This window comes from Drosophila virilis, chromosome 2 (genome assembly GCF_030788295.1).
Source record: "Drosophila virilis strain 15010-1051.87 chromosome 2, Dvir_AGI_RSII-ME, whole genome shotgun sequence".
Taxonomy (NCBI): Eukaryota; Metazoa; Arthropoda; class Insecta; order Diptera; family Drosophilidae; genus Drosophila; species Drosophila virilis.
The window spans coordinates 24,682,824-24,705,185 of NC_091544.1; the positions used below are offsets into that span (position 1 = coordinate 24,682,824).

The 22,362-nt window shown below is 41.8% G+C and overlaps 5 protein-coding genes across 15 annotated transcripts; 3 read left to right on the forward strand and 2 right to left on the reverse strand.

Moving 5' to 3' along the window:
* Positions 1–133: 133 nt before the first annotated feature.
* On the reverse strand, positions 134–10,206 carry Pkc98E (Protein kinase C). Of its 5 annotated transcripts, none has more exons than XM_002055828.4 (11): positions 9,802–10,206; positions 7,961–8,293; positions 7,707–7,900; positions 6,852–6,909; positions 6,670–6,782; positions 6,535–6,608; positions 5,844–5,875; positions 4,168–4,238; positions 2,895–4,101; positions 2,696–2,835; positions 134–2,636 (listed from the first exon to the last, which is right to left on the reverse strand). In XM_002055828.4, exons 2-11 carry the CDS (start codon positions 8,112–8,114, stop codon positions 2,475–2,477), a joined length of 2,205 nt encoding a protein of 734 aa, XP_002055864.1. In that variant the 5' UTR covers positions 8,115–8,293; positions 9,802–10,206; the 3' UTR covers positions 134–2,474. The 5 variants fall into 5 exon arrangements, with proteins under 5 accessions (XP_002055864.1, XP_015025934.1, XP_015025932.1 ...); XM_015170448.3 differs by having other exon boundaries at positions 6,834–6,909; XM_015170446.3 differs by lacking the exons at positions 5,844–5,875; positions 7,961–8,293; positions 9,802–10,206 and having other exon boundaries at positions 6,834–6,909; positions 7,707–7,797.
* A 257-nt stretch (positions 10,207–10,463) lies between these two features.
* Positions 10,464–11,244, forward strand: Sgt1 (suppressor of G2 allele of skp1). The gene has a single exon (XM_002055829.4). The coding sequence runs from the start codon at positions 10,572–10,574 to the stop codon at positions 11,112–11,114; it is 543 nt and encodes a 180-aa protein (XP_002055865.1). The 5' UTR covers positions 10,464–10,571; the 3' UTR covers positions 11,115–11,244.
* A 108-nt stretch (positions 11,245–11,352) lies between these two features.
* Positions 11,353–12,878, forward strand: nac (GDP-fucose transporter nac). The gene is made up of 3 exons (XM_002055830.4): positions 11,353–11,515; positions 11,575–12,298; positions 12,362–12,878. The coding sequence occupies exons 1-3, from the start codon at positions 11,439–11,441 to the stop codon at positions 12,572–12,574; spliced, it is 1,014 nt and encodes a 337-aa protein (XP_002055866.1). The 5' UTR covers positions 11,353–11,438; the 3' UTR covers positions 12,575–12,878.
* Positions 12,878–14,278, reverse strand: mRpL1 (mitochondrial ribosomal protein L1). The gene is made up of 3 exons (XM_002055831.4): positions 13,971–14,278; positions 13,604–13,913; positions 12,878–13,547 (listed from the first exon to the last, which is right to left on the reverse strand). Exons 1-3 carry the CDS (start codon positions 14,159–14,161, stop codon positions 12,984–12,986), a joined length of 1,065 nt encoding a protein of 354 aa, XP_002055867.2. The 5' UTR covers positions 14,162–14,278; the 3' UTR covers positions 12,878–12,983.
* Positions 14,279–14,868: 590 nt separating this feature from the next.
* On the forward strand, positions 14,869–22,251 carry LOC6632786 (uncharacterized). Of its 7 annotated transcripts, XM_032432905.2 has the most exons (14): positions 14,870–15,004; positions 16,083–16,686; positions 16,743–16,991; positions 17,053–17,222; positions 17,286–17,684; positions 17,754–17,804; positions 17,871–17,927; positions 17,991–18,344; positions 18,402–18,549; positions 18,617–18,849; positions 19,049–19,364; positions 19,434–19,695; positions 19,755–19,875; positions 19,936–22,251. In XM_032432905.2, exons 1-14 carry the CDS (start codon positions 14,986–14,988, stop codon positions 21,810–21,812), a joined length of 4,860 nt encoding a protein of 1,619 aa, XP_032288796.1. In that variant the 5' UTR covers positions 14,870–14,985; the 3' UTR covers positions 21,813–22,251. The 7 variants fall into 7 exon arrangements, with proteins under 7 accessions (XP_032288795.1, XP_032288793.1, XP_032288790.1 ...); XM_032432904.2 differs by having other exon boundaries at positions 14,869–15,004; positions 17,991–18,549; XM_032432900.2 differs by having other exon boundaries at positions 17,754–17,927.
* The last annotated feature ends 111 nt before the right edge of the window (positions 22,252–22,362 follow it).

A 22,362-nucleotide genomic window follows, 5' to 3' on the forward strand; every position in this document is an offset into this window, starting at 1 on the left:
CAACTTGTTCTGTTTGATTATTTTTTTGTTTTTGTTTTTCGATTTTTATTAATATTTTTTATTCAGGTTACGCGTTACATTTGGTTTTGTTTTTTGTTTCTTTTTCACAATGCGCTTCAGCTGCTGCCCCTTCAGTTCGGTAACAACCAACAGTTTTGTTTCTTTTTTTTTTTTTGTATTTTGTTTGCTTGTTCCTCGAGCGAGGCGGTTTCATGGGTATAAACTAATGTATGTATGGCTGGCTGGATCCGTATATAAATTTGTGATAATCTGTTGTTTTTACAACTGCAATGTCGAACTCTTTAGTTGCATCTATATAATTTTGTAGATATCTTTAACATTTGTCCTGCCTTCATTTTGTTTTAGTAAAATGCTGTTTTGAGAATACTTGAGGTTAACATTTAAATGGGTAACTAGCGCTTGCGCTCTGCTTACTATTTCATATTATTATTACACATTTGGGTTTGTTATCATTACATACAAAGTTTTATCTTGTTTATGTATATTTTATGTTTTTTTTTTTTTTAGTTAACAATGTTGCTTATAATTAGTATTCTTTGCTATATACTGCCATTTGTTGCATACAAATTTATCAAACTTAGTACTCGGCAAACAATTTGCGCTACTGTAAATGCAGCACAAGAATAGTGAGGATCACTTTCAAAATACAATATTTTACTTGCTCTCAAATCAACAAAAATAAAAGCAAGGTTTACAAAAAACATTCAACATCGATCGTTACACAAATGAAACTAACAAATTTCGATGCCATATTTATAACTGAGCCCATTGCGAAGTTCCGCTGCAGTTAAAATGGTTTCTATTTGTTGGCTTTTTTGGTTTGTATATTTTTTTCATGTTTGCAAATTGTATTTGTGTTTCGAGTCTTTGGTTTTAAAATCAACACATATATATTTATTATTTAATATTGGTATTCATGACATACATTATCTCTGTTTTTGATATATATATATATATATTTATATAATATAATTTGTTCTGTTTTGTTGCCTGGTTTTTGTTTTACAGTTTTAACTGTATATTTTCCATATACTAGATTAATTCTATGCACATATATACATGTATATATATGTATTTAATTATTTGTAGTAATGTATTGTTAATTATATATATGCATGTATATACATATATATGTTCATATATACATATATATATATACATATACATATATTCTCCAACTTATAGGCTAAACACATTTTGTTTTGTATTTGTAGTTTGTGTTCCATAAAATATATATGACTTTAGAAATGTTTTGGTTTTACTTTAAAGTTTGTTCTCATTTTACGACTAAGCTTAGTTTCATTTAATTAGTTTTATTGTTTAATTTTCTGCATTTGTTTAGCTCGGTTTGTTTGTGTGTGTGTGTGTGTGTTTTGGTGTATGTGTTAACGTATTTGTTTAATTTTGGCTTAATTGTTTTTCCTTTTAATTTGTTCATGTTATAATATTATATTTATATGTATAACAATAAGTTAATTTTAAAATAATATCGCTTTAATACTTGAGAAGGAAATTGTGCAACATTTCGAATACGCATAAAGTTCTTTAAATGTTTTTATCGTATTTTCTTGTGTATACAGACGGCTTGTTGTATTGGCTGTTGTGACATTCTCTTGAGATTCGCGTAGGAGCAAGTGCCTCGCTGTTGCGAGTTATCTGCATTTGGGTGCGATTCCGGCACATTAATAAATAAAAAACTAATAACAAAAAGCATGGCGCTGCATTTGCAACATTGACTAGATCAGGGCATATTTTTGGCAATAGTTCTTTTCTTTTTGGTGGAGGGGAGGATAAGATTTGATAAGCTGCAAAAATAGCACCTTGCTTTGAGAGGATTTGAGCATTAACACGAGCAATAGCAAATGATTTGAAAAAGATGGACAGTGCGATAAATAACATAAAAAAATCTTTACAATACTTTGCCTGCGTGTCTCTGTGTGCGTTGTGTGTGTGTGTGTGTGTGTGTTCGTGTTTGTATACAATTTAGAGTTAGTTGTTTATTGGCACTGGTCGTAGTTGACGACTGTAGGATCCCCAACGCATATGTGTAATAGTTACAGTAGATATTATCATTTCTATCTATATATAACTTGCGATTCTCAGCTTTTCTTTTTGCATTTGCTAGTCGTTATTCCTTTATAGAGCTACGCTTTTGTAATTTCCAACAGACAACTTAAAACAAATAAACAGACAACTTATAAAAAAGACGACAACTGGAAACAGACAACAATAAAGCGTTCATAAAGTGTTCAACGGAAGCAAATTTTAGGTTCATGTGCTAGGGAGATAAGCTAGGGCTAGGAATAGGCTAAGAGATTAGCATTGGGCTACATCTAATTAAAAACCTGGCAACGAATTGCCCTGTGCTTTTTCTTTCGACTGATCCAGTTTGCTGGTTTATTTCCCGCCAAAACTAAGCGCATATCCAATCCAATAATCCAACGGTCGCCGTTTTAAAACACCTTGCGCTCTGGCCCGAACTTGGGATTGACAAATGAGAAGCCGGCGAACTCATCCTGATTGATGCAACGTATGACATCATTACCAATTGGTGTTAGCACCGGCTCCTCTTTGGTGAATTCGGCATCGAAATTGTTGGCATCACGTGGGTTTTTCTATATATAAAAACAAACAAGATGAATAAGATTTTCAGTAAATTTTACCTAATATGTACCATTTTAGGTCGGAATGGTGGCTTTATGTTTCGCTTCTCCAGTTCCTTCCAGTCGAGTTTATTGAAGAATGCATGTTTGCGGATTTCATTCTCATCGCCTGTGCAGCCTAAACGCTGTTCTGGATTCTTGGTGAGAAAACCTAGAATTATAATTGGTTATATATTAACAGATTTGATTATATGAAAGCTCGAAGTTAACCTTTTAATATGGACACGGCTTCGCGAGACAACCATACAGGGTAGAGCACATCGTCATGCATAATGGAGTCAAAAAGCTCATCTTCATTATCAGCCTCAAACGGCGGCTGACCAGCCATCATTTCGTACATGAGTACGCCCAACGCCCACCAGTCAACGGATGCGCCGTACTCCTGTTCCTTGAGAATTTCGGGGGCTATGTAGTCGGGTGTGCCACAGAAGGTCGTTGTCAGCATGCCGTTCATTATGCCCTCCTTACACATGCCAAAGTCAGCTAGTTTACAGTGCCCCTCCTGGTCAAGCAGAATGTTGTCCAGCTTCAGATCGCGATAGATAACGCCGTGAGTGTGTAAAAATTGCAGGGCAAGCGTCACCTCGGCGGCATAGAAAGCGGCACGGGCGGCCTCAAAGCGACGCGCCTTCTGTATTTGAAACATCAGATCGCCACCGTTTACGTATTCCATGACAAAGAACAAACGGTCCGGAGTCTGAAAACACGAATGCAGCGCCGTGAGGAACGGATGATTGGCGGCTAGAGCCAGGATGCGTTTTTCGGTCATTGTGCAGTCAACATCGTCATCCTGTATAATGGCATCCTTCTTCAACACCTTAATAGCATAGATCTCATCGGTGCCCTTCTTCTCGGCCAGCATCACCTTGCCAAAGGAGCCCTTGCCCAGCACCTTGATAAAGTTAAAGTCCAGCAGCGAGCACTTGCCTGGCCGTGAATCTCCTCCGCCCACAGCTAAGCTCATGCAGCTGCTGCTGTTGTAGCCGCTAGTCAGCGTAGTCGTTGAGGTGGCCAAGCCTTCGGCTGACATGGTGCCACTGCGAAATGAGGCGCCTGGCATATTATCGCCCCCCTCGCAGCCTAGCGAAGCGCCATAATTGTCTTCGCCACCCGGTTGACTCAAGTATTTGGAGCGGCGCGGCTGCTGGCCCTGCTTGTCCGGTGAAATGCCCAGTGAGCTGAGTATCTCGGCCATTTGCTTGGTATTGATGCCGCACGTGTTGGCCACATTCTTTTGGCACCGCTTGTGGACGTTCATGTAACATGTCTCGCACTGTAGGCCCTGCTTAATGAGTCCATAGAGCAACGAACCGCAGTGATCGCAGAATGTGAAACGCTTGTAACTATGCACCACAAACCGATGTGGCACATTCACATTGAACCGCTGCCCGGCCGGCACCACTTCCACTTTGGCTTGCTGCAAATGTAAATAGATAACATTAAAAATTGCTTTTAGTTTGAATATAGCCATTTCTGTACTTACCTCTTCGCGCATGCCAGGACATTTGGAGACCACAGACAGATGGCATTTTTTATGTACAACTAAGGTGCAAACTATAAATGATTAGACCAAAATATAATCTCATTAATCTGACAGTTAATTAATGATTTTATTCATGAACTTGCAAGCTGCACGACTCATCATCCTCAGCATTTGAGGTGAAGTGCAGGATAATTCAAGTCATAGCAGTGCAGTACACTATGCAATATTTACAAATCTACTTTTAAAATAATTAATTTGATTTACACATTCAAAAGGTTAGACACACTGAGCAAATTAGCATATTCGATTAACTTTGTCACATAACAACAAATTATATGCGTGTAAGGGTAGGTATATGTATGTTGGTTTATATTTTGTGTCATATTTCAAATGCAAATTAGTTTCCTTAATTTAATGGACAGCAAAAGAACTGTTTAATCACATGTGTATAACTGTGCAGATGTTGCTTGTGCCGTGCAAATTGTCAAAATCAATAATCATATTTAATTGCCTCGAGTGCTTAAGCAGTCAGTAAACAATAAAAACTTCCGGAACGGACACTTCCACAAAGCTTATAAGATTTTTGAGGTTTTAAAATATAAAATGAAATAAAAAAATTCGATAAAATCTATTTAATATTTGGTTTGTATAAAAGAGCATCTGCATTGTAGAATTCGAATCAAAAACAAAAGTAATTTGTAAAATATATTTAGAAACTCATCGGAGAATTTGAATCTTTATATATATATACTATTATGATCATATATATTATTATTACTGGCATAGATGCAGAGGATCACGCGATTGCGATTGGGTAAACGCACAAGTTGCGTAGGGAAATCATTTTCGAATACAACTCAGGCACAATTTTGCATGAACTAATTGAGCTAATCCTTTAAAAGAAAAAAGTCGTCTACTTCTTTAAGTCTTGTACATTGTTAACTTCAATAAACAAACATTTTCTAGTATATCCGTAGTAGAGGCATTTTAATTGTAGCACACATATAATTTTATTTAAGAATTTTTAGACAATGAGAAAACAAATTTATGCCACGATTCGACATGAACTCCAATTACATATAATACAAATATATTTGTACACAATTAAGTGCTATATGAATTTCTGTTAAATGAGATAATGGTAGACGCTTATGTGATCCTAACTTATACAAACTTATTAAAAGCTTTGGAAATTTCAAATTTCAAAAAGACAAATCTTAAGTTAACGTATAGTATGTTTTGAAATCTGTCGATAAACCTTAACAAATAGCGATGTGTTTGGTGGCAAGACAGTGTAGAACAGACTTAAAGATGTGCGTGTTTAAATTAAAACATAAATATAAATGGTCAACGCATTACTTTTGATGCATGGACAATGCATAGAGAAGCGACAACAGCAACGACGGCGCAAATTGAAAATATGTCTTTCCTTATTTTAAGTAGTAGATATTGATATTGAGAAAATGCAGCTATTATTAATATGAACAAAGGCAAATGCTTTGATTCTTGGACCGAAACTGAACAACATCAACAAACAACAACGAACGAATGAAACGAGCAAATGCAAGTGATGGATAGCTTTTAATTTTTTTTTTTTTTAATTTTTTAATGGTCTTCGCAGAGACTTCTAGGTCTCTGGTAAGAAATTCCTTTTTAATTTTAAGCAAAACACATACCTTGACATTGATAGCCTTGTTTACCAATTCCCCTGCAAAAAGGCAAGAAATTCCGTGGCTATTGCATATATATTTCTTTTATAACTGAATGATGAGTGTTTTGTTGTGAAGGCATGAATGTATGCGAAAAACAAAAATAATAATAAGAAGAAAATAAGCCCGCAGTTCGGAACCAAAAGATGAAAGTCAAGCATATGTGTATAGCATGAGAGACCAGCCCAGTGAACAAATTGCAGCTGCATACGCCAAAAGTAAACCCTCAAATAATCCCGGTTATGTGAAAATCGTTAATCAAGTGAAATATTAATAAAAATAATAACTTATGGTTAAGAGAGCTAATATACGTAGTGGAGCCCAAAGAGTTTTATAATTATGATTACGATGTTTCGAAATCAATACGTTTTTATAATAAATAGTTAGAAATATAATAAAATAATAAAAAAATTCGAGTAATGGCAATGCTTTGATGTGTGTTTTGTAAATCATATAAAAACCCAAAAACTATTATTACATAGAAATAAATATATACATATACATATATATATATATATATATAAATATATATGTGTATATATATATTAATCAATGTAATTACAACTCAAAAATGTTACTGTAGATGAACACTCTGGCTGTGAGTACGCTCAGAGCATTCATAGATGTGAAAATGAGGTATTTTTTTTTTTAAACTTACCAAATAAACTCGCGACAATGTGAACAGAAGGTTGGCTGACGCAGAAACGTGGCCATAAACTTGTGCCCGTTAACCTGTGATAAGAAAATCAATTATTGTTCAGTTAACGAGAGTGACTACTGTAGTATAGCGTACCTGATGCACACGACGGCGCATAGCGCCACGGCGTCGATTGAACCCGGCGCGTTCTTTGAACTCCTTGTTAACGGCAACAGTCTGCTCCACCTCGGCATCCGCTTTAGCTTGATCTGTAAATTTGAGCAGGTTATAGTGCCCTCCAGAAATTGACAATAACTAACCATAATGCTCATGCCTACCATTGCGGTTCTTCAGCTCGATAATTACGTGAATTTTACCCTGTGGTTCTAGATTAATCTGCAATAATGAGGATTATTATCAATACAAGACAGTATAATAGAGATCGATAGACAGCTCTTACCCGAGACCGAAAATTTGTATAACAGATAATTTAAAAACGAATTAAAAGCGTTAAAAAGTCAACCAATTAGTTAACTGAACCTTTTCTTATTTACAAAAAACTAATTATGAAAAAATAAAAATTAATAAAATTGACTCAAACTAAAAAAAAATAAAAACAAAATGAGAATATTTTGTTGCTCTGTACTTGACATATATGACTATGTTAAAACAACCTTTCATATTTGCCTATTTTAATAAAAGTCGGGATTTCATCAGTTGTTTCCCTTGCAGTCAGTATCATAATCTTGTCACCAAATACAACCCGATCCATCTATAATAATAATCGGAACACTCTAGATATATGTAGATATATACGAATCTTGTTTTTCAAGATAACTTCAACAAGCTTGGTTATTACGAGCTATATCATATAGCTCAATAGGATTAATCAATCGAAAACGGAGTGTTTCTATGGAAAGCGTGCCAAAGATACGTTTTCAAATTGTTAAAAGCTAAGCATAAAAAATATCGCGAAATCCTCAAGATATAAAATAAAGACTCTGTATGGTTAAAGTCAGCAGTTAATTCGTACATTACTTTCATTTTATAAAGGTATTAAAACGTCGAAAAGTAAATTGAACTTAATTACTTTGGGTTAAGCCAACAATTTGGCATTCTTTTGGATTAAATCCCAATTGTTCTTGTTTAAATTTTGGAGCAAGGAATCTATTATTGATGTAAGCGTTACTCACCCAAAGATCTGGCACTCCCGACTCGCTCTGCATCAGATCCTCGAATGGTATAATACAATTGGCGACGAAGTCATCCGGTGGCAGGGCTGCATCATGAAAAACAGTCAAGTTGATGTTGCGTGCATTGGTCACGTCGTGGACGAACTGTTCGTTCCATACTGGATCGAATGTCTTTGGTCGTGTTGTCGAGCGATCTATTGAATGAATCGATTAGTGTTATCAAATGTATGCGATTCCAAAAAAAAAAAACTCACCAAAATGACTCTCGTCGACATCTATGGACACGTAGGGATCGATCAGCTGCTCATCGGCCAATTTGCCAAATGTTAAATTGTGACGCTTTTGAAAATCTGTTGGACGCAGGCCGCTCGCCTCGCACACCTTGATCTGCAGTTTACCCGTAAACATGTCGCTGATGGCTTCAGCTGCACTTGCTCCTCCTTTGTTTTAATGTGTGGGTTGCACTCGTTATCGTGTCGATCTATATCTTGGCAGGAATTGGCAGCGCCGCGTCAATGCGGCTGCGGTGGTAGCAAAACGTTGTCGCTCAGTGAGTGTTTGCCAATCGAAAGGTGGTTGAGGTTGTACTAAACAGACAAAGTCAAGATAATAATCATAAGGATTAGTTGCCAATTATCTGCAGGCACTCCAATGTTTGTAATCTAGCTCAATGACACTCTGCAATTGGATTTATATGTATATAGTATGTGCGCTCAAGTGAATTTCAAGGTCGCTCTCGAATTGACATTGATGGAAAATGGGAGCATAACAACAAGAACGAGAACAAGAACAACGCGCAGATTCTTAAACGTTGCACTTCCGTTTAGCATTGAAATATGAGTTAGTCAGCATTGGAATTTACTCGCTCACCGCGTTGAATTATGAAACGCACAAGAGATAATCACAAACATGTATTTATATGAATGTGTATTAATAAGTGTTCGTGTATGCTCGTAGATACATGGACTAAGATAAAGCTTAACTAAAGTTGCCCTTAACAAAGTTGTTGTTGTCGCTTAGATTTGATTTGCTTTTACATATTCTCATACTGCACAATTATTTTTTTCTCCTTTTTTATTTTTATGTATTTACTACCTTCAACTCATAAACATACACATACACACACACACACACACACACACACACACACACACACAGAGTGAAACAGACAAGCACTCGGTCAGTGCATACATAGCAGCAGTAGCAGATATTTTTCACAAATAAAACAACAAAGAAAGAATAACAAGCAATCCTAATACCTCTGCACCAGCCCCACACCTCGACACCCACAATCAGCACAAGCAACCTCCACACACACCCACAAGCAGTATTGTGATTGCTAGTCAGCCCATCGTACACACGAGCGCGCGCTCTCGCTCGCTCGCTCTCTCTCTCTCTCTCTCTCTCTCTTCCTCTTTCTCTCCATAGTTTATAGGAACATGAGAAATTCTCATGCAAACACACAGACACACACACATACAGGCAGACGCTTATATTCCAGCACAAGTAACACACACGAGCGAAACTAAACAGCAATAGAAAAAATGCAAATTGCACAAGTAAATTTGACAATACGACAATTGCGTTAGTGCGTTATTTTACAATTGCCGTTAAATCAACAAAAATACCACTTGAAAACTTATGGGTACTAGAGGGAGAGAAAGAGAGGGAGAGAGCGCGCAGCTTCATTAAAGAGCAGAGCAACAGAGAGCCAACAGAAAAAAACCAAACAGACAGGCGCAGTACTTGAATGACCCAAATATGACAGTGCACACTGGTCGGAAAAGCGTATTTTCATAAACATATTTTAGCATTTCGCATATCTCCATGGCTTACGTTATTAAATTAACAAAAGAGGAATATTCATCAACAATTAGATGCTTCTTTTCTGACACATATGTATTTATATTTGAAATTAGCAAACATTTTAAGGTATTTTTATTATTCGTTTTGGGATCAGTCTATTCTTTTGGGTTTATAAGGAAACAGCTGTGTAAAAAGTAGCATACATGTAATTGGAAGAGCGCGGTGGCGCGCAGACCAGACCTTCGGGGAATCGGTGGACATTACATTACAATACACCTCAATTACTTACCTTTTCTCGCAAGGGTACCGTGGCTGTGGCTGTGCGCCGTGCTGCTCTCTTCGCCTTGCTATGTGTGCGCTCTCGTTTGTTGGTATATTAGAGAAAATGTTCAGCTACATACATATGTACATACATTTGTGCGAAAAAATTAAGGATGGCACATACACAAGCACAAGCGCGCACACACACATACGCAAACAGACACCCTGTTTGCACAATTCCAATTGGAAATTATTTCAAGGAATTTTCGCCTTTATGTTTTACAATGGCAATGTGTTTACACTATATTCTTACACAAACACACTTTCCAGCATTTTTCGACAATAGAATTTCATTTCGAGCACGGTTAATTAAATCAAAAATAAAAATTATTTATCGTCTCTCGCTCGCCTTCGCCTTTGACGATTACATAGATCAGTGTGGCTGCAATTCCAATGACCAGAAATACTCATTTAAAAAAATAAATTCAGGATTTAGTCTCCAAAAAATACTAGCAAATTATAAACTAAAAAAAATATTTTTAAATTGCATTATTAAGCGCTGGCGTATAAAAACTAATGAATATTTTGAAAATATGTGCATAAAATTTACTTAGTATTTCATAGCCCATCAATTTGTTATTAGCTGCCACATTGGCCACACAGCTGATTCCGAAGCTTAGGGCAACTCTATTTGGTTTCTAGATATTTCCCATCATCACAGTAGTCCCACTGAGCTTGTTTAAATATATTTACGTATTACACATCTTGTTTAACATCGACTGGTAGTTCATACGCAGAATGTCTATGCGATTTGACTGGTATCAATCAGAGACCAAAGTGGTCATAACAGTCCTCCTCAAAGGCGCCATTGAGAAGAATTATGACGTCAAGATTGAGGCACAAAAAGTACATATGACCGCAGATGGTCATGAGCTGCTGCTCCATCTGCTCCATCCAATCGTTGTGGAGCGCTCCTCACACAAAGCCTATGCAACAAAAGTTGAAATAACATTGGCCAAAGAGACGGGCGTGCGCTGGGAGAACCTCGAACAAAAAGCTGAACCCGTCCAAGTACTGTCCACTCGTCAGGCTAAGAACTGGGATCGTTTGGTCAGCGAAGAGGAAAAAATTGACGAAAAGGAGGCAAAGGGCGAGGCCGCCTTGAACCAGCTATTCAAAAAGATCTACAGCTCATCCTCCCCGGAAGTGCAGAAGGCCATGAACAAATCTTTCTCAGAATCTGGTGGGACTGTTCTAAGCACCAACTGGAACGAGGTCTGCAAGGAGAAGGTCACTGTCAAGCCGCCCGAAGGTACCGAATTCCGCGAATGGGAGAAGTAAACGATATGCAAGCAAAAGAAATTCATTACCATTAAGAAGCATTAAAATAAATAAAATACAACAGACAAGAAAATGAGATATTAATATTAAAAGCAAAGATATGTTTCAAATAAATTTTAGCCTAACCTTACTAATACAGATGCGTTCGTTAATGTTTATACGCGCGCGCGTGTGTGTGTGTGTGTGTGTGTAGAGGGGGTGTCTGCTCTCAGCAGGGAAATTTGTAACGTAAACAGCTGATCGACAGCCGGCGATGTGCAACGGCGCATAACTATTTTATTTATTTTTGTAAGAAGACCTAAATTTGCATTGAACTCGGTCATAATGTATAAAAATTTGGAAGAGCACAATCGACTTGTGAATAAATATCTGAAGATATTTTTTGTGGTTGCATTGTATTGGTAAGAATCAATCAGGCCAGGTTGGATTGGATATTTAACACGTTGCCTTTTTGCGCCAGGTGCACCTCCATACTGACCGTGTTCGTGAACAAACATCTGCTGAGCAGCGAAACCGTCAATTTGGGAGCTCCGCTCTTCATGTCCTGGTATCAGTGCGTCATATCCACTGTCATTTGCTTTGTAATGAGTCGTCTCAGTCGCAAGTATCCGAGTGTCTTCAGCTTCCCGGAGGGAGATCCACTGGACATTGATACATTTCGCAAGCTGTTGCCTTTGACGGTGCTCTACACCCTAATGATTGGCGCCAATAATCTGTCGCTGGCGTATGTAACGGTTGCCTTCTATTACATTGGACGCTCCCTTACAACAGTGTTTAGTGTGGTGCTGACCTATGTGATTCTGAGGCAAAGAACCAGCTTTAAGTGCTTATTGTGCTGTGCCACCATTGTTGTGGGCTTTTGGCTGGGCGTGGATCAGGAGAGCCTAACGACGGCCTTCTCCTGGCGCGGCACAATATTCGGTGTGCTCAGTTCCCTGGCGCTGGCCATGTACTCGATACAAACCAAAAAGTCGCTGGGTTATGTCAACCAGGAAATCTGGCTGCTTAGCTACTACAATAATCTGTACTCCACGCTTCTATTCCTGCCACTCATCATTCTAAATGGTGAGCTAGGCACAATCTGGGCGTATCCACATTTGTGGGCTGCCTGGTTTTGGGCAGCTATGACGCTCAGTGGATTTTGTGGTTTTGCCATTGGCTTTGTCACAGCTTTGGAGATAAAGGTAAGTGAGTCAATTGCTAGTGTTAGCAAAGGTATGTACTTATCAAACATCTGCTGATTACAGGTTACTTCACCGCTAACGCACAACATCTCGGGCACGGCTAAGGCGTGCGCCCAAACAGTTATTGCCACGCAGTATTATAACGATGTACGCTCCGCGATCTGGTGGACCTCCAATATAGTTGTATTGGTTGCAAGTGCCGCATATACGCGCGTCAAGCAATTGGAAATGTTGCAGCAGCACCAGCAGCGCAGCACCGCGACATTGAAAGCATAAGCAAATATTTCAAAGCAAAATATTATGTATTATTCGACTCAGCTACGTTGTGAACTGGATATGCAACAAGTGTACTGAATTTATAGCATATTTATGTCATATATACTTCATATATATGTGCATTATATAGTGCAATTCTTCAAAGTCTTCTAACCCTGTACATGTGTAAGTGTATGTATGTATCTGTCAGCAGATCAAGTTTCTCTAATTGTCGCAGCACACAAATATCTTTTTAACTTTTTATAAACCAATCGAAGATTTTATACATAAGCAAACCCAAAGACAGATAAAATGGCTCCTGTGTAGAATTAAAACATTTCTTTTAATTTTATAATGTTTAAACTATATATTCCGAGCTTTAATGCACAAATGGATCCATTAGCATTAAAAAAGACAACAATATTTTAAACTAATTCGCTGCGGCTGCCGCCGCTTGTTGCTCTGGTGTTTCCGCTTCCTTCCTGGCTTCCTTGCTTGCTTTAGCAACGTTTTTGTCATACAACTCAGGTATATATACAAATGGATCGATTTTCAGCTGTTCGCTACTGGGCGCGCTCTTAAGGAGAACACGTGTGATAAAGCGTCCATCTCGCTTGGGACGCATTGTGTTCACATCCTGCAACAAAAAACGTATGTTCTCCTCCAGATGCTGTGCATCCATGTCCAAAGTGCCTACATTGGCTTTTATTAAGCCAAAATTCTGCTGGTATTCGTCTTTAGTTGCACTGTAGCTAATGCCATTGGAGAATTTGGTTATCATTTCGGCAAGATTTGTGCCCAGTGTCTCGCTTTTTGGATTGGGGAACTTGCGCTTCATCAGGCCACGTAGTGCGACGAGCTCCGCCAGTATATTGGGATGAGCAATAATGAACTGATAGTCGGAAAGCAAAAGCTCGCCGTTTGTTATGTCTTTGATCAGCTCCACGCCGCCCACAAGCGTGGCGCCCGCTTCGCGCGCCTTTGTAATTTCCTCCTGAAAATCCATGGGTTAACGAGCATAACATTTTGTTTTGTTCTTTAAAAACTTACATTTTCCTTAGTAAATACTATGATTTTGCGATCTTCGCCGTGATGAAACTTATGTGGTATCATGGCCATGCGCTGGAAATTGTCCACAAATCGTGTCGCCTTTTCCCCTTGCATGTTGAGCTCGATTTCTACGTTTAGAGAAGCATTTGGCACATTGTACATACTAGGATGATGCGTCTCGCGATGACATTGTATGGCCTCAGCTACAGTATAAACCGGCCAGCGGTAATAGCGACCCACGTAGACGTCATCTTTTGGCACCTGCTTCCAGGAGTCATCCACGTGTTTGTCAGCTCGTTTAACATTGATTCTACATAATGGAAGTTATAGCAATAAAATGTCTAGAATCTGCAGACTTGTCACTCACTTTTTGTCCCGCTGATTATGAGGAATGAATCCCACTTTCTTTACCTCAACCTTAACCTTTTTCTTGCGTGCTTTCTCACGGGTTCCCTTGCGCGCCGCTTCCGTGACCGCAGTCAGGTGTAGGCAGCGCAGTGCCTCTCCCGTTGGCTGGCGCACGGCAAGGGCACGAATTGATGATAAAAGTGTTAACATTTCTGTTATTGTTTTAATTCAAATCTCTGGAGTTATTTATTTAGTTATAATTATATAATTTTAACTTTTCCCCGGCTGTTCCATACAAAATCATAACACAAGAGTAGAGTGACCAGCGCACTATTGGAAAACTATCGTGTCGCCAAATTTCCGATGTTTTTTTTTTATATTCACAAATCTATCGATACAGAAGTCCAGAGTTAACAGCAAACTGAACCAATTGTTTTATTTTGACGAATTTTTCCCAATTATTCTTTTTGACTATAAGGTGCCAAACCTTATACTTTGTTTGTTTTTCTTTTGGGTAGCGCAAATGAGTCGGTTATTAGCTTAACGTTTTCTTATTGGGATATTCTAAATAGGGATTACACACGTCAGTAAATTAACTTATAATCAAAGTTTCACACCGTGCAGAGTTGCCAAGTTGAATGAAATATTTGGGAAATTTAGCAGAGACACGCCAGTTAAATGACAGTTATTATTTTCAGTAAGGATTTTTTTAAAGAGTACGTTAAAAATCAACTTTGAAAACTAATAGAACGAATATTAAATATAAACAATGGCTCTATTAAATTTCATTCTAGCAATGAATTAAAAGAGAAACCAACAAGCCGATCAAGAGCAACACTTTCAATGGCATACATATACAAAATAAAAATGTTCGATTTTCTCATAAGTACGCCAAGCGCTCGCCGTGTGCATTTGTGCTCAGAATAGATTCGACCAACGAACGGCATAATACGGACTTCGCGGCGTGAAAAATCGCGAAATATCTCATACAATACAGCGCAGAAAGGAGATTCTGTGGTGGGGCGGGTGATTGTATGCATAACAAAAGTGCAAGTAATAATTTGTTGTACCATTATTATGCAAATCCTTACGTGTAATATCTAGCAATTGCAAGAAGATACATATTCATAAATTGTTCATTTTGTGTATATTCTGCGTTGAAATATAAAGTAAAATATGTGTATTCAATGTGGCAACAATTCCGATTTAACATTCTGAAAGTGGCGAAACGAACGCCTAGTGAAAGTAATGGGCCTTAAGATATACACATGATGTGCCCCACTCGCAGACATACACACACACACACACACACACACACACACACGCGCACACACATATGCGGCCATACCCAATTCCGGACGGCTCTGCGTGCACCTAGGGGGCCCAATTTCCCCCAAAAATTTGGAAGTATTAATTGCGTGTAACCTAAAAATGAAATAATGGCAGTGTGCTTACTTTGGCAACAGGAGATGGGGGCGTGTACTACGGACTAAAAAGAAAGGGGCAAGGGGAAGAGGTGGAAAGGAGAAGAGCAGCAGACCAAACAAAAGAGTGTCAGCAATTTATAAATAGTTTACGCCATTGTTTCTATTTATTGTGATATTGTGTGATTTAGCTCGAGGCTTGTCGATTGCTGGATTATTAAATCTTTGTATACCAATTTGTGGCACCAAGTGCATCCATCATTCGCCAATTGTGTTGCTCCGTTTGGTTCCGTTTATTGACCACACACGCGTAAATATTTTCCGAATATTTCCAAAACTTTTGCACATGTGGCGAAACGTGCTAAAATTTCGTTTTTCAAATTTATTGTTTATTTCATGTATTTTAAGCGTTACACTTTAAGGCATTTTAAATTACCCTATATGCGATATACACACACAACATACAAGTCTGCCAATTGATGTGTGTGTGTGTGTGTGTGTGTGTGCATGGCGGACGTTCCACATTTGTCTTCCTCTTTTATAAACAAATTTTTGATTTCGATAATTCGTGGGATATTCTTGGCTTGCGTGTATTTCTAGTGGCGTATCTCGCCGAGTAAACAAACAAAAGCCAATTGAGCATTTCAATACGCGTATAGACACACACATACACACACATGCACAAATATATATACATACATACATAGATATTTATGCAAATAGAAGTGGTCGTGCGCTGGACTCACAACTTGCCATGGATAAGGCGCCACCGCCAAAACCGCGTCGTACGCGACATAGAATCAGTGCTATGCACTATGAATCCCTACCGACGGCCCCGCCTGCCATGTGCGGACGTGCCGATGAGAACATTTTTCAATTTCCCGCTGTGGCGTCGCGTGCACGCAATCTCTCAGCCTCGCCCAAGTTGCGCGAGGAGAAGGATTTGCCGGTGTGCGAGCATGGGAAGCATAGCTGTTATTTCTGCCAGCCGTACCGGGCAGATCGTGGCACAATTGAGCCGCTCAAGAATCGTCTTAACACTGCCATTGAGGCCATGGATCAGCTCACTCGCACCTACGCATTGCTTGAGGGCCTGCTGGAGCAAAAACTGGCCACCATCACGGACAATGAGGAGGAGCCAGCGGCCGAGATTGAATTAGAAGCGGCAGCTACGCCAAAAGGAACGCCAGCACCAGCGACAACAAGTCCCACCGGCGACAACGAGTTCGAGCTGGAGCACTCGCTGACCTGGTTGGAATCACTGCTAGGCACTGAGGTGGTGCCACCCACTAAGCAGGGCAAGTTCAAACGGTATGTTTATGTTGCATTTTGATTTGTTATCTGTAAGCCCAAAAGCCACATCATAGAATACGCGAGCGCAGCAAATCCATGATGGAGGATGAGATACATATGTATTTGAAGGGCGAACGCCAGCTAAAGATGAGTTCATCGCGTCCATATTTGTTGCGCCGCCAGTCCACCTACAGCGACAACAAGTCGAAGGTGTCCAAGTGGACCAAGGTAAAAGCTGCCTTTAAATGGGAGCGAGCCAATGTGCCGCCCACAAGTGGCCAGGAATCAAACTTATTGCTGCCACTGAATCTAGAAGTTGAAAGGTAATGGAGTTACATATACTGATCCGTAGAGGTAATCATGGAATCCTGTTATCTTTCTTAGATATTTAAAGGTGCCCATTAGTACTGCTGGCGGCAGCAGCTCTGCGGACAGCATCATTAGCTCCTCGTCGGGCCACTTTATGAGCGAAACGGGCGGCACGCCCGGCACCATCAGTTCGGCCAGCTCCATGGATGAGCTACACACGGATGCTGGCAGTCGCCAGGCTATGCGTAAATGCCATGCTCAAATTGCAACCTACTTTTTGCTGCAGCTGCTCCTTTCATTCCTTTCAGGTCGCCACTCATCGAAGAGCGACACGAATGCCTCCAACTATGAGGTGGAGCTGCGCAAGTCCGCCACCGATGAGCGCTTAGATACGGCCAAATCAGCGCTGCCTAGCAAATCTTCTTCGAATAAATCCTTACGTCGCTCGAAAGCCTTCTCCGACTTTGAGGTGCTGCCAGAAGATCATGTGGCGGACATTAAGTCAACGAGCACTAGACGCAACAAGCTGCCGCCCAGTCCACTAAATCTCAACCAGGTGTGCAGCGATCTGCCACAGCTGCACTCACCGCTCAAGAGTCCCAAGGATGGCAGTCAAGCCATGTCGCGTATGCGTCAGGTTAGCTCTCCGGGCAACTCCTCTGTGCCGAGCAGTCCGTCTAGGCATTCGGATTTCTTTGGTGAATTCGGTGGGTGAGCTTTTGGTGGTGGCTACCAATGCCATGTTTACGGTATCCATTAACGTATCGGCTTTGCAGAGAGCGAGGAACTATCCAGTGGCGTTTCTTCCGAGCCCACTACGCCAAACTGTAAGACTTTCACACAGAAAGAAGATGAAGTATTTCAACATTATCAACTTCTACTACTCAAACTAGATACGGAGTTCAAGCGAAAGCAACTCGATTTCGAACGACCCAGCGCGAGTAATCGCAGTAAGCCACACGACCGAGATCCAGGTAATCCCCCGGCCAGATCTAATCCCGATTCATTTCCAGGCGTTAAGCTGTGCAGCGGCGGTGGCAGTGGCAGCGGCAAACGCAGCAGCGAGGAGCATTCACCTACACAGCTATTGCACAGCGATCTTATGTCCACCGAGCAGCTAGAGCAGAATCTGACGCCACAGTTCAAGAAGAAGCTGCACAAGTGGCGCGCCAAGCAGCAGAACTCCAACTGTTATGCCAGCTCGGAGCCAGCGGCCAGTCCCACAGCCAAGAGTCTAAGTGGCGGCGATTTGAAGCCTAAAATCGATTGGAATCTTTGGAGCTCGGGCGCACTGAAGCTTGAAGGACAGGGCTTGTGTGCGCTGCCAGACCAAAAGGATTTGCCCGAAAAGTTTCAAAAGAAGCTGGGTGAGTTGTCTCCAGTTGTGTGCATAGATCTTTACTTCTACACATTGTATTCACCAGAGCAATGGAATCGCTTAAAATGTGCGCCGGGCGGCGGCACCAACTCCGACAATGATTCCCTCAAGCGTAACTCCAAGCACAGCCAGTCCACGCGCCGCGGCTCTGATGATGATCGCTGGTACAAGCATAAGCCGCACGACAATGAAAAGTGTGTCCAGTGTGTCATTTGCCACCATCTGGATCAGTTGCTATTTATCTGCCTTGCTTACTTACAGATTGGCGCGCCTTAAGGCCATTGTGGCACCAGATCATACGTCCAAGAATATTGAGGTTAAGACCTCAGATGGCGAGGTGATGAAATTCGAGGGCATCTCACGCAAATTCACACGCAAACTTTACGAATGGGAGAAGGCCAGAGGCATCGGACCAGAGGCTTCCACCTTTGCTCTCCTGCATCCTGGCTACTGTCCCATAGATGTGCGACGCATCAACAAGGAGTGCAATAAGCGTAAGTCCATGATTGACTGACTGAAGCAGGAGTGCAAGAGTGAAAATTAGGGCCTTGGACTAATATCTAAATCGAAAATCCAGCCCTATAAGATGTATTAGCTACACGCATTACTGTGGGAAATTGAATGGGAATATTGATTAAGAATTTGTTTAAAAAATCTGGTATAACTGGATGGAATGATATATTTGTTTTATAGCCACCACCGAGCACTCGCCGACATTGAGCCGCTCATTGTCGCTGGATAGTGTGGCTCCGAGCGTCAATCAGGCACAGGTCATATCGCAGCAGGCCTCGTCGCTGTCCCTGAACGATGTCAACGACTTGAAGGAGATGGACGACTGTAGAGATTCGGGCGAGCACGAGTTCAAGAAGTACGACGAACCCGAGGCAGTTATGGTCGAAGTAGAGGAGCACATACATGACACGGCCTCCCCGCTGGTCACTGCTCACACGTTGGTCGAGCAGCAAACGCCCATTTACAAATACGAGGAGGTGCAATGCAATGACTATGTGTAGGTTAACCCATTCAATATTGGGTAATTACTTCCTCCAATCACGCTTTTCCTCATTCATGCCAACAGCAACTCGCGTCGCGTCCAGAGCTTTGAGTCGCACACAAACTTAGCCCCGCTGCTGGGCGCACTGAAACGTGCCGACGAGCTGTTTGCCCAGCTGAAACAGTCCACGCCAGACATTGTGGAGCAGGCGGCAATGCGGGACTGTCAAACTGCATTGCTTAGCATACGCAGCATTTATCCATACTACTCCAACAATTTGATGAAGCCGAACGTGCTGAACGCCGTGTCCGATGTGCAGAGTGATTTGGGCCGTTTGGCTGAGCTGGTGGGTGCAACTGGCTGTGGCCTGAACCCCAACTATAATAATGCGCTCGAATATTACAGAGTCTAAAGTCACCGTTGGACGAGGCTTGTTGTCAGGAAACAATGGAGGAGCGCACTAATGAGTACATGGAGGAGCTGCAGGGCCTACACGAATCACTATTGTGCCTCAAGTTGAGCATACGTAAGTTTTACATAATCTATTGCTATAAATCATTCTTACTTCTTACCAATTCCAATGCAGAGGGCGGCACGAATCGTTTCCCTCGCGACATTGTGCCTGACATCAACATAACTGGCGAGGATGGACAGCAGCTGGAGAGCAGCTCCGCTTATGCCACCTGCGATGCTTCTAGTCGCGATCGTCTGTCGCTGGAGGAGCACAGCGCTGCCTCACCTTCACCCATGGAGCACGAGACAGAGACCAGTACCACAACGGGTACCCTGTGCCGAGCTAGTAGCTCCATTACTGCATCCAAGAAGAAGCTTCGTCTACGCAAGTTGGGCTCACGTCAGAACAGCAGAACGGAGAGCGACAGCAGTGATGCGGATACTCACAGTGTGCTGGAGACACCTCGTCGCATGCGCCGCAAGAACTTTCGGCTGAAACAGCGTTCCTTGGATGATGATTTTCGCTTGGGCTCCATGCTAGTCACTGGCCATACGCAGCCAGCAGAGGCGGATGATATCATTTGCAGTTCACTTAAGGTCAAGCCCGGCGAACGGATTGAGGAGTCACACAGCATAGCCAGCAGCATTGCCCAGTCGTTGGCCAAGCCGAGTGGGTTTGTGCCACCGCCACTGCCGGAGCTGCATGCGCGCAGCTACAACACCAATGCCAATGTTTTTATAAAGACCAAGCGCAAGCTGTTCACCACAGTGCTGGAGCCCACGGCAGCTGAGGGCGTAGCGCTCATCGAAAAGGAGCTAGAGAGTCCCACGCATAGCGTTGATGAAGCACTGTCGCCCAACTCCAAGTTGGCGACAAAGTTGACAGCTCCGCGTCCGCTCAGTCTCTACAGATCCATCAGCTTGGAGCGCTTGTCGCCGCTGCGACCCAAAGATGAATTGCGCAAATGCCAGAGCAGCGAGAATATGCATCGTTCATCTAATATGGTGCGTCCGCCGCTCGCTAGCGATAGCATTCAGCGTTTGGCACGTTCCAAGCGCCAGCTGGCTACGTCTGCATTTCCTCAAGTGCCGCCGCGCAAGGCGCATCTTTACAAGAAGAACTCGCTGCACAAGTCGCAAAGCGCCACCGTCAGCAACAACATTGAGCACAAGATCGCCAAGACCAGCTCTGGCTCCACTGTGAGCAGAGCCTGCCCAGTGTCGGTGTCCATAGTGCTGCCCAACAAGCTGGACAATACGCTGCCTCGCATACAGCGCAAGCTCGAGGGCAAGGGCAAGGCCCTGCTGACGCCTACAAAGCCAAAACATTTTGAATTTCCGCCACCTGTTGTGGAACCGCAACGTCCAGTAACGCCGTTGTCGGAGCGAGCCCTGCGCCTGCAACAGGCCAAGGCACAGTTTCTGCAAAGTGCGCCCGTAACGCCCAGGCAGGAGCCGACGACGCCCGTTGCCCTAAACGATGCGGCTCTGCTACACAAGAGCGTCAGCGTGGGCAGCATGCGAGGCAGTGCAGGTTGTTCCACAGAACAGTTACACCAACAACAGCTGCAGCAACAGGAAGTGACCACGGATCAGGAGAGCGTAAGCAACTCCAGCGCCTATGATAGTTTGCCTCGTTCTGTTAGCCGATCAGCTCGAATCTCCAGCAAGCTCGGCTTTGCCACATTAGCTTCCAAGCTGCGTCGTGGCGGCAAAAAGCCCAAGGATACACCTGGCCCCATGCCGTGTGGCAGTGCTCTGTCCGCACTCTGCCGCCAAACACTGATGGCCGATGTGATTGCATTGCCACAGGTCCTTGGAAGCGACCGACCCCCGCCCAGTCCCAGTGCTTCCACTTCTTCGCCCGCACGCAATGTGCACAAGTCACAAAGCTCACCACAGGCGGCCCTGGCTGCGGGATCTATATCGAATTTGCATGGCAGCTACGAGGGCATCAACAAATCCCTCAGCGAGCAGTTTGTGCGCCAGCTAAAAGAGAGCGACGTCTAGTCAGTCATTAACGAGTACCTCTAAGTTTAGATCTAAGCATAGCAGTGGGTGTCCTCCCATTGGCTACTAAAGTACTTACCAAATATAACCATAATCAAATACCTTAAGTTATTGTCTGAGTATCGAATGAATTCTTGCAAATGACTAACTAAAGAAAAGTTGACGAAAAAATCCTAAATGAATGAACCATATTTAGCTTCTTCTTAGCAAAAATAGCTGACGTACTGATTCAGTTCAAATCAGTTGACGAACCCATGTTCCGTGCGGGTTTATAATTCATATATAAATCACTGTATTAATAGCCAAGGCGATAATGCCATTTCCGACTGTTGTGTTTATATAAAGCCGGTCTGCTAAGTAGCTCGAAGGCTATTGTTACACAGCATTACAGACAAAACATATATCATATGAATGTTAAGAGTGTCGAAATAAATTTTTTGCATAAAAATCATTAAGATTGAAGTTTTCTAGATCCCTATTTAAGCAACAGCGTACGAACGTTGGTCTGTTATATTACATAGCTTTATAGAAACAATCGATCGGAAATGAA

What these genes read in the sequence shown, in the direction of transcription:
- nac (XM_002055830.4), top strand. Translation starts at nt 11,439, where the DNA reads ATGTATAAAAATTTGGAAGAGCACAATCGACTTGTGAATAAATATCTG. An exon ending in TTTGTGGTTGCATTGTATTG is followed by an intron (nt 11,516 to 11,574) that starts GTAAGAATCAAT and finishes TTTTTGCGCCAG; the next exon opens with GTGCACCTCCATACTGACCG. An exon ending in TCACAGCTTTGGAGATAAAG is followed by an intron (nt 12,299 to 12,361) that starts GTAAGTGAGTCA and finishes TGCTGATTACAG; the next exon opens with GTTACTTCACCGCTAACGCA.
- LOC6632786 (XM_032432899.2), top strand. An exon ending in GGATTTCTTTGGTGAATTCG is followed by an intron (nt 17,685 to 17,753) that starts GTGGGTGAGCTT and finishes TCGGCTTTGCAG; the next exon opens with AGAGCGAGGAACTATCCAGT. An exon ending in TGGGCCGTTTGGCTGAGCTG is followed by an intron (nt 19,696 to 19,754) that starts GTGGGTGCAACT and finishes CGAATATTACAG; the next exon opens with AGTCTAAAGTCACCGTTGGA.
- Pkc98E (XM_015170448.3), bottom strand. Translation starts at nt 8,114, where the DNA reads ATGTTTACGGGTAAACTGCAGATCAAGGTGTGCGAGGCGAGCGGCCTG. An exon ending in GTCCTGGCATGCGCGAAGAG is followed by an intron (nt 4,102 to 4,167) that starts GTAAGTACAGAA and finishes TTACATTTGCAG; the next exon opens with CAAGCCAAAGTGGAAGTGGT. An exon ending in CACCATTCCGACCTAAAATG is followed by an intron (nt 2,637 to 2,695) that starts GTACATATTAGG and finishes TTTTATATATAG; the next exon opens with AAAAACCCACGTGATGCCAA.
- Sgt1 (XM_002055829.4), top strand. Translation starts at nt 10,572, where the DNA reads ATGTCTATGCGATTTGACTGGTATCAATCAGAGACCAAAGTGGTCATA.
- mRpL1 (XM_002055831.4), bottom strand. Translation starts at nt 14,161, where the DNA reads ATGTTAACACTTTTATCATCAATTCGTGCCCTTGCCGTGCGCCAGCCA. An exon ending in CATAATCAGCGGGACAAAAA is followed by an intron (nt 13,914 to 13,970) that starts GTGAGTGACAAG and finishes TCCATTATGTAG; the next exon opens with AATCAATGTTAAACGAGCTG. An exon ending in TAGTATTTACTAAGGAAAAT is followed by an intron (nt 13,548 to 13,603) that starts GTAAGTTTTTAA and finishes ATGGATTTTCAG; the next exon opens with GAGGAAATTACAAAGGCGCG.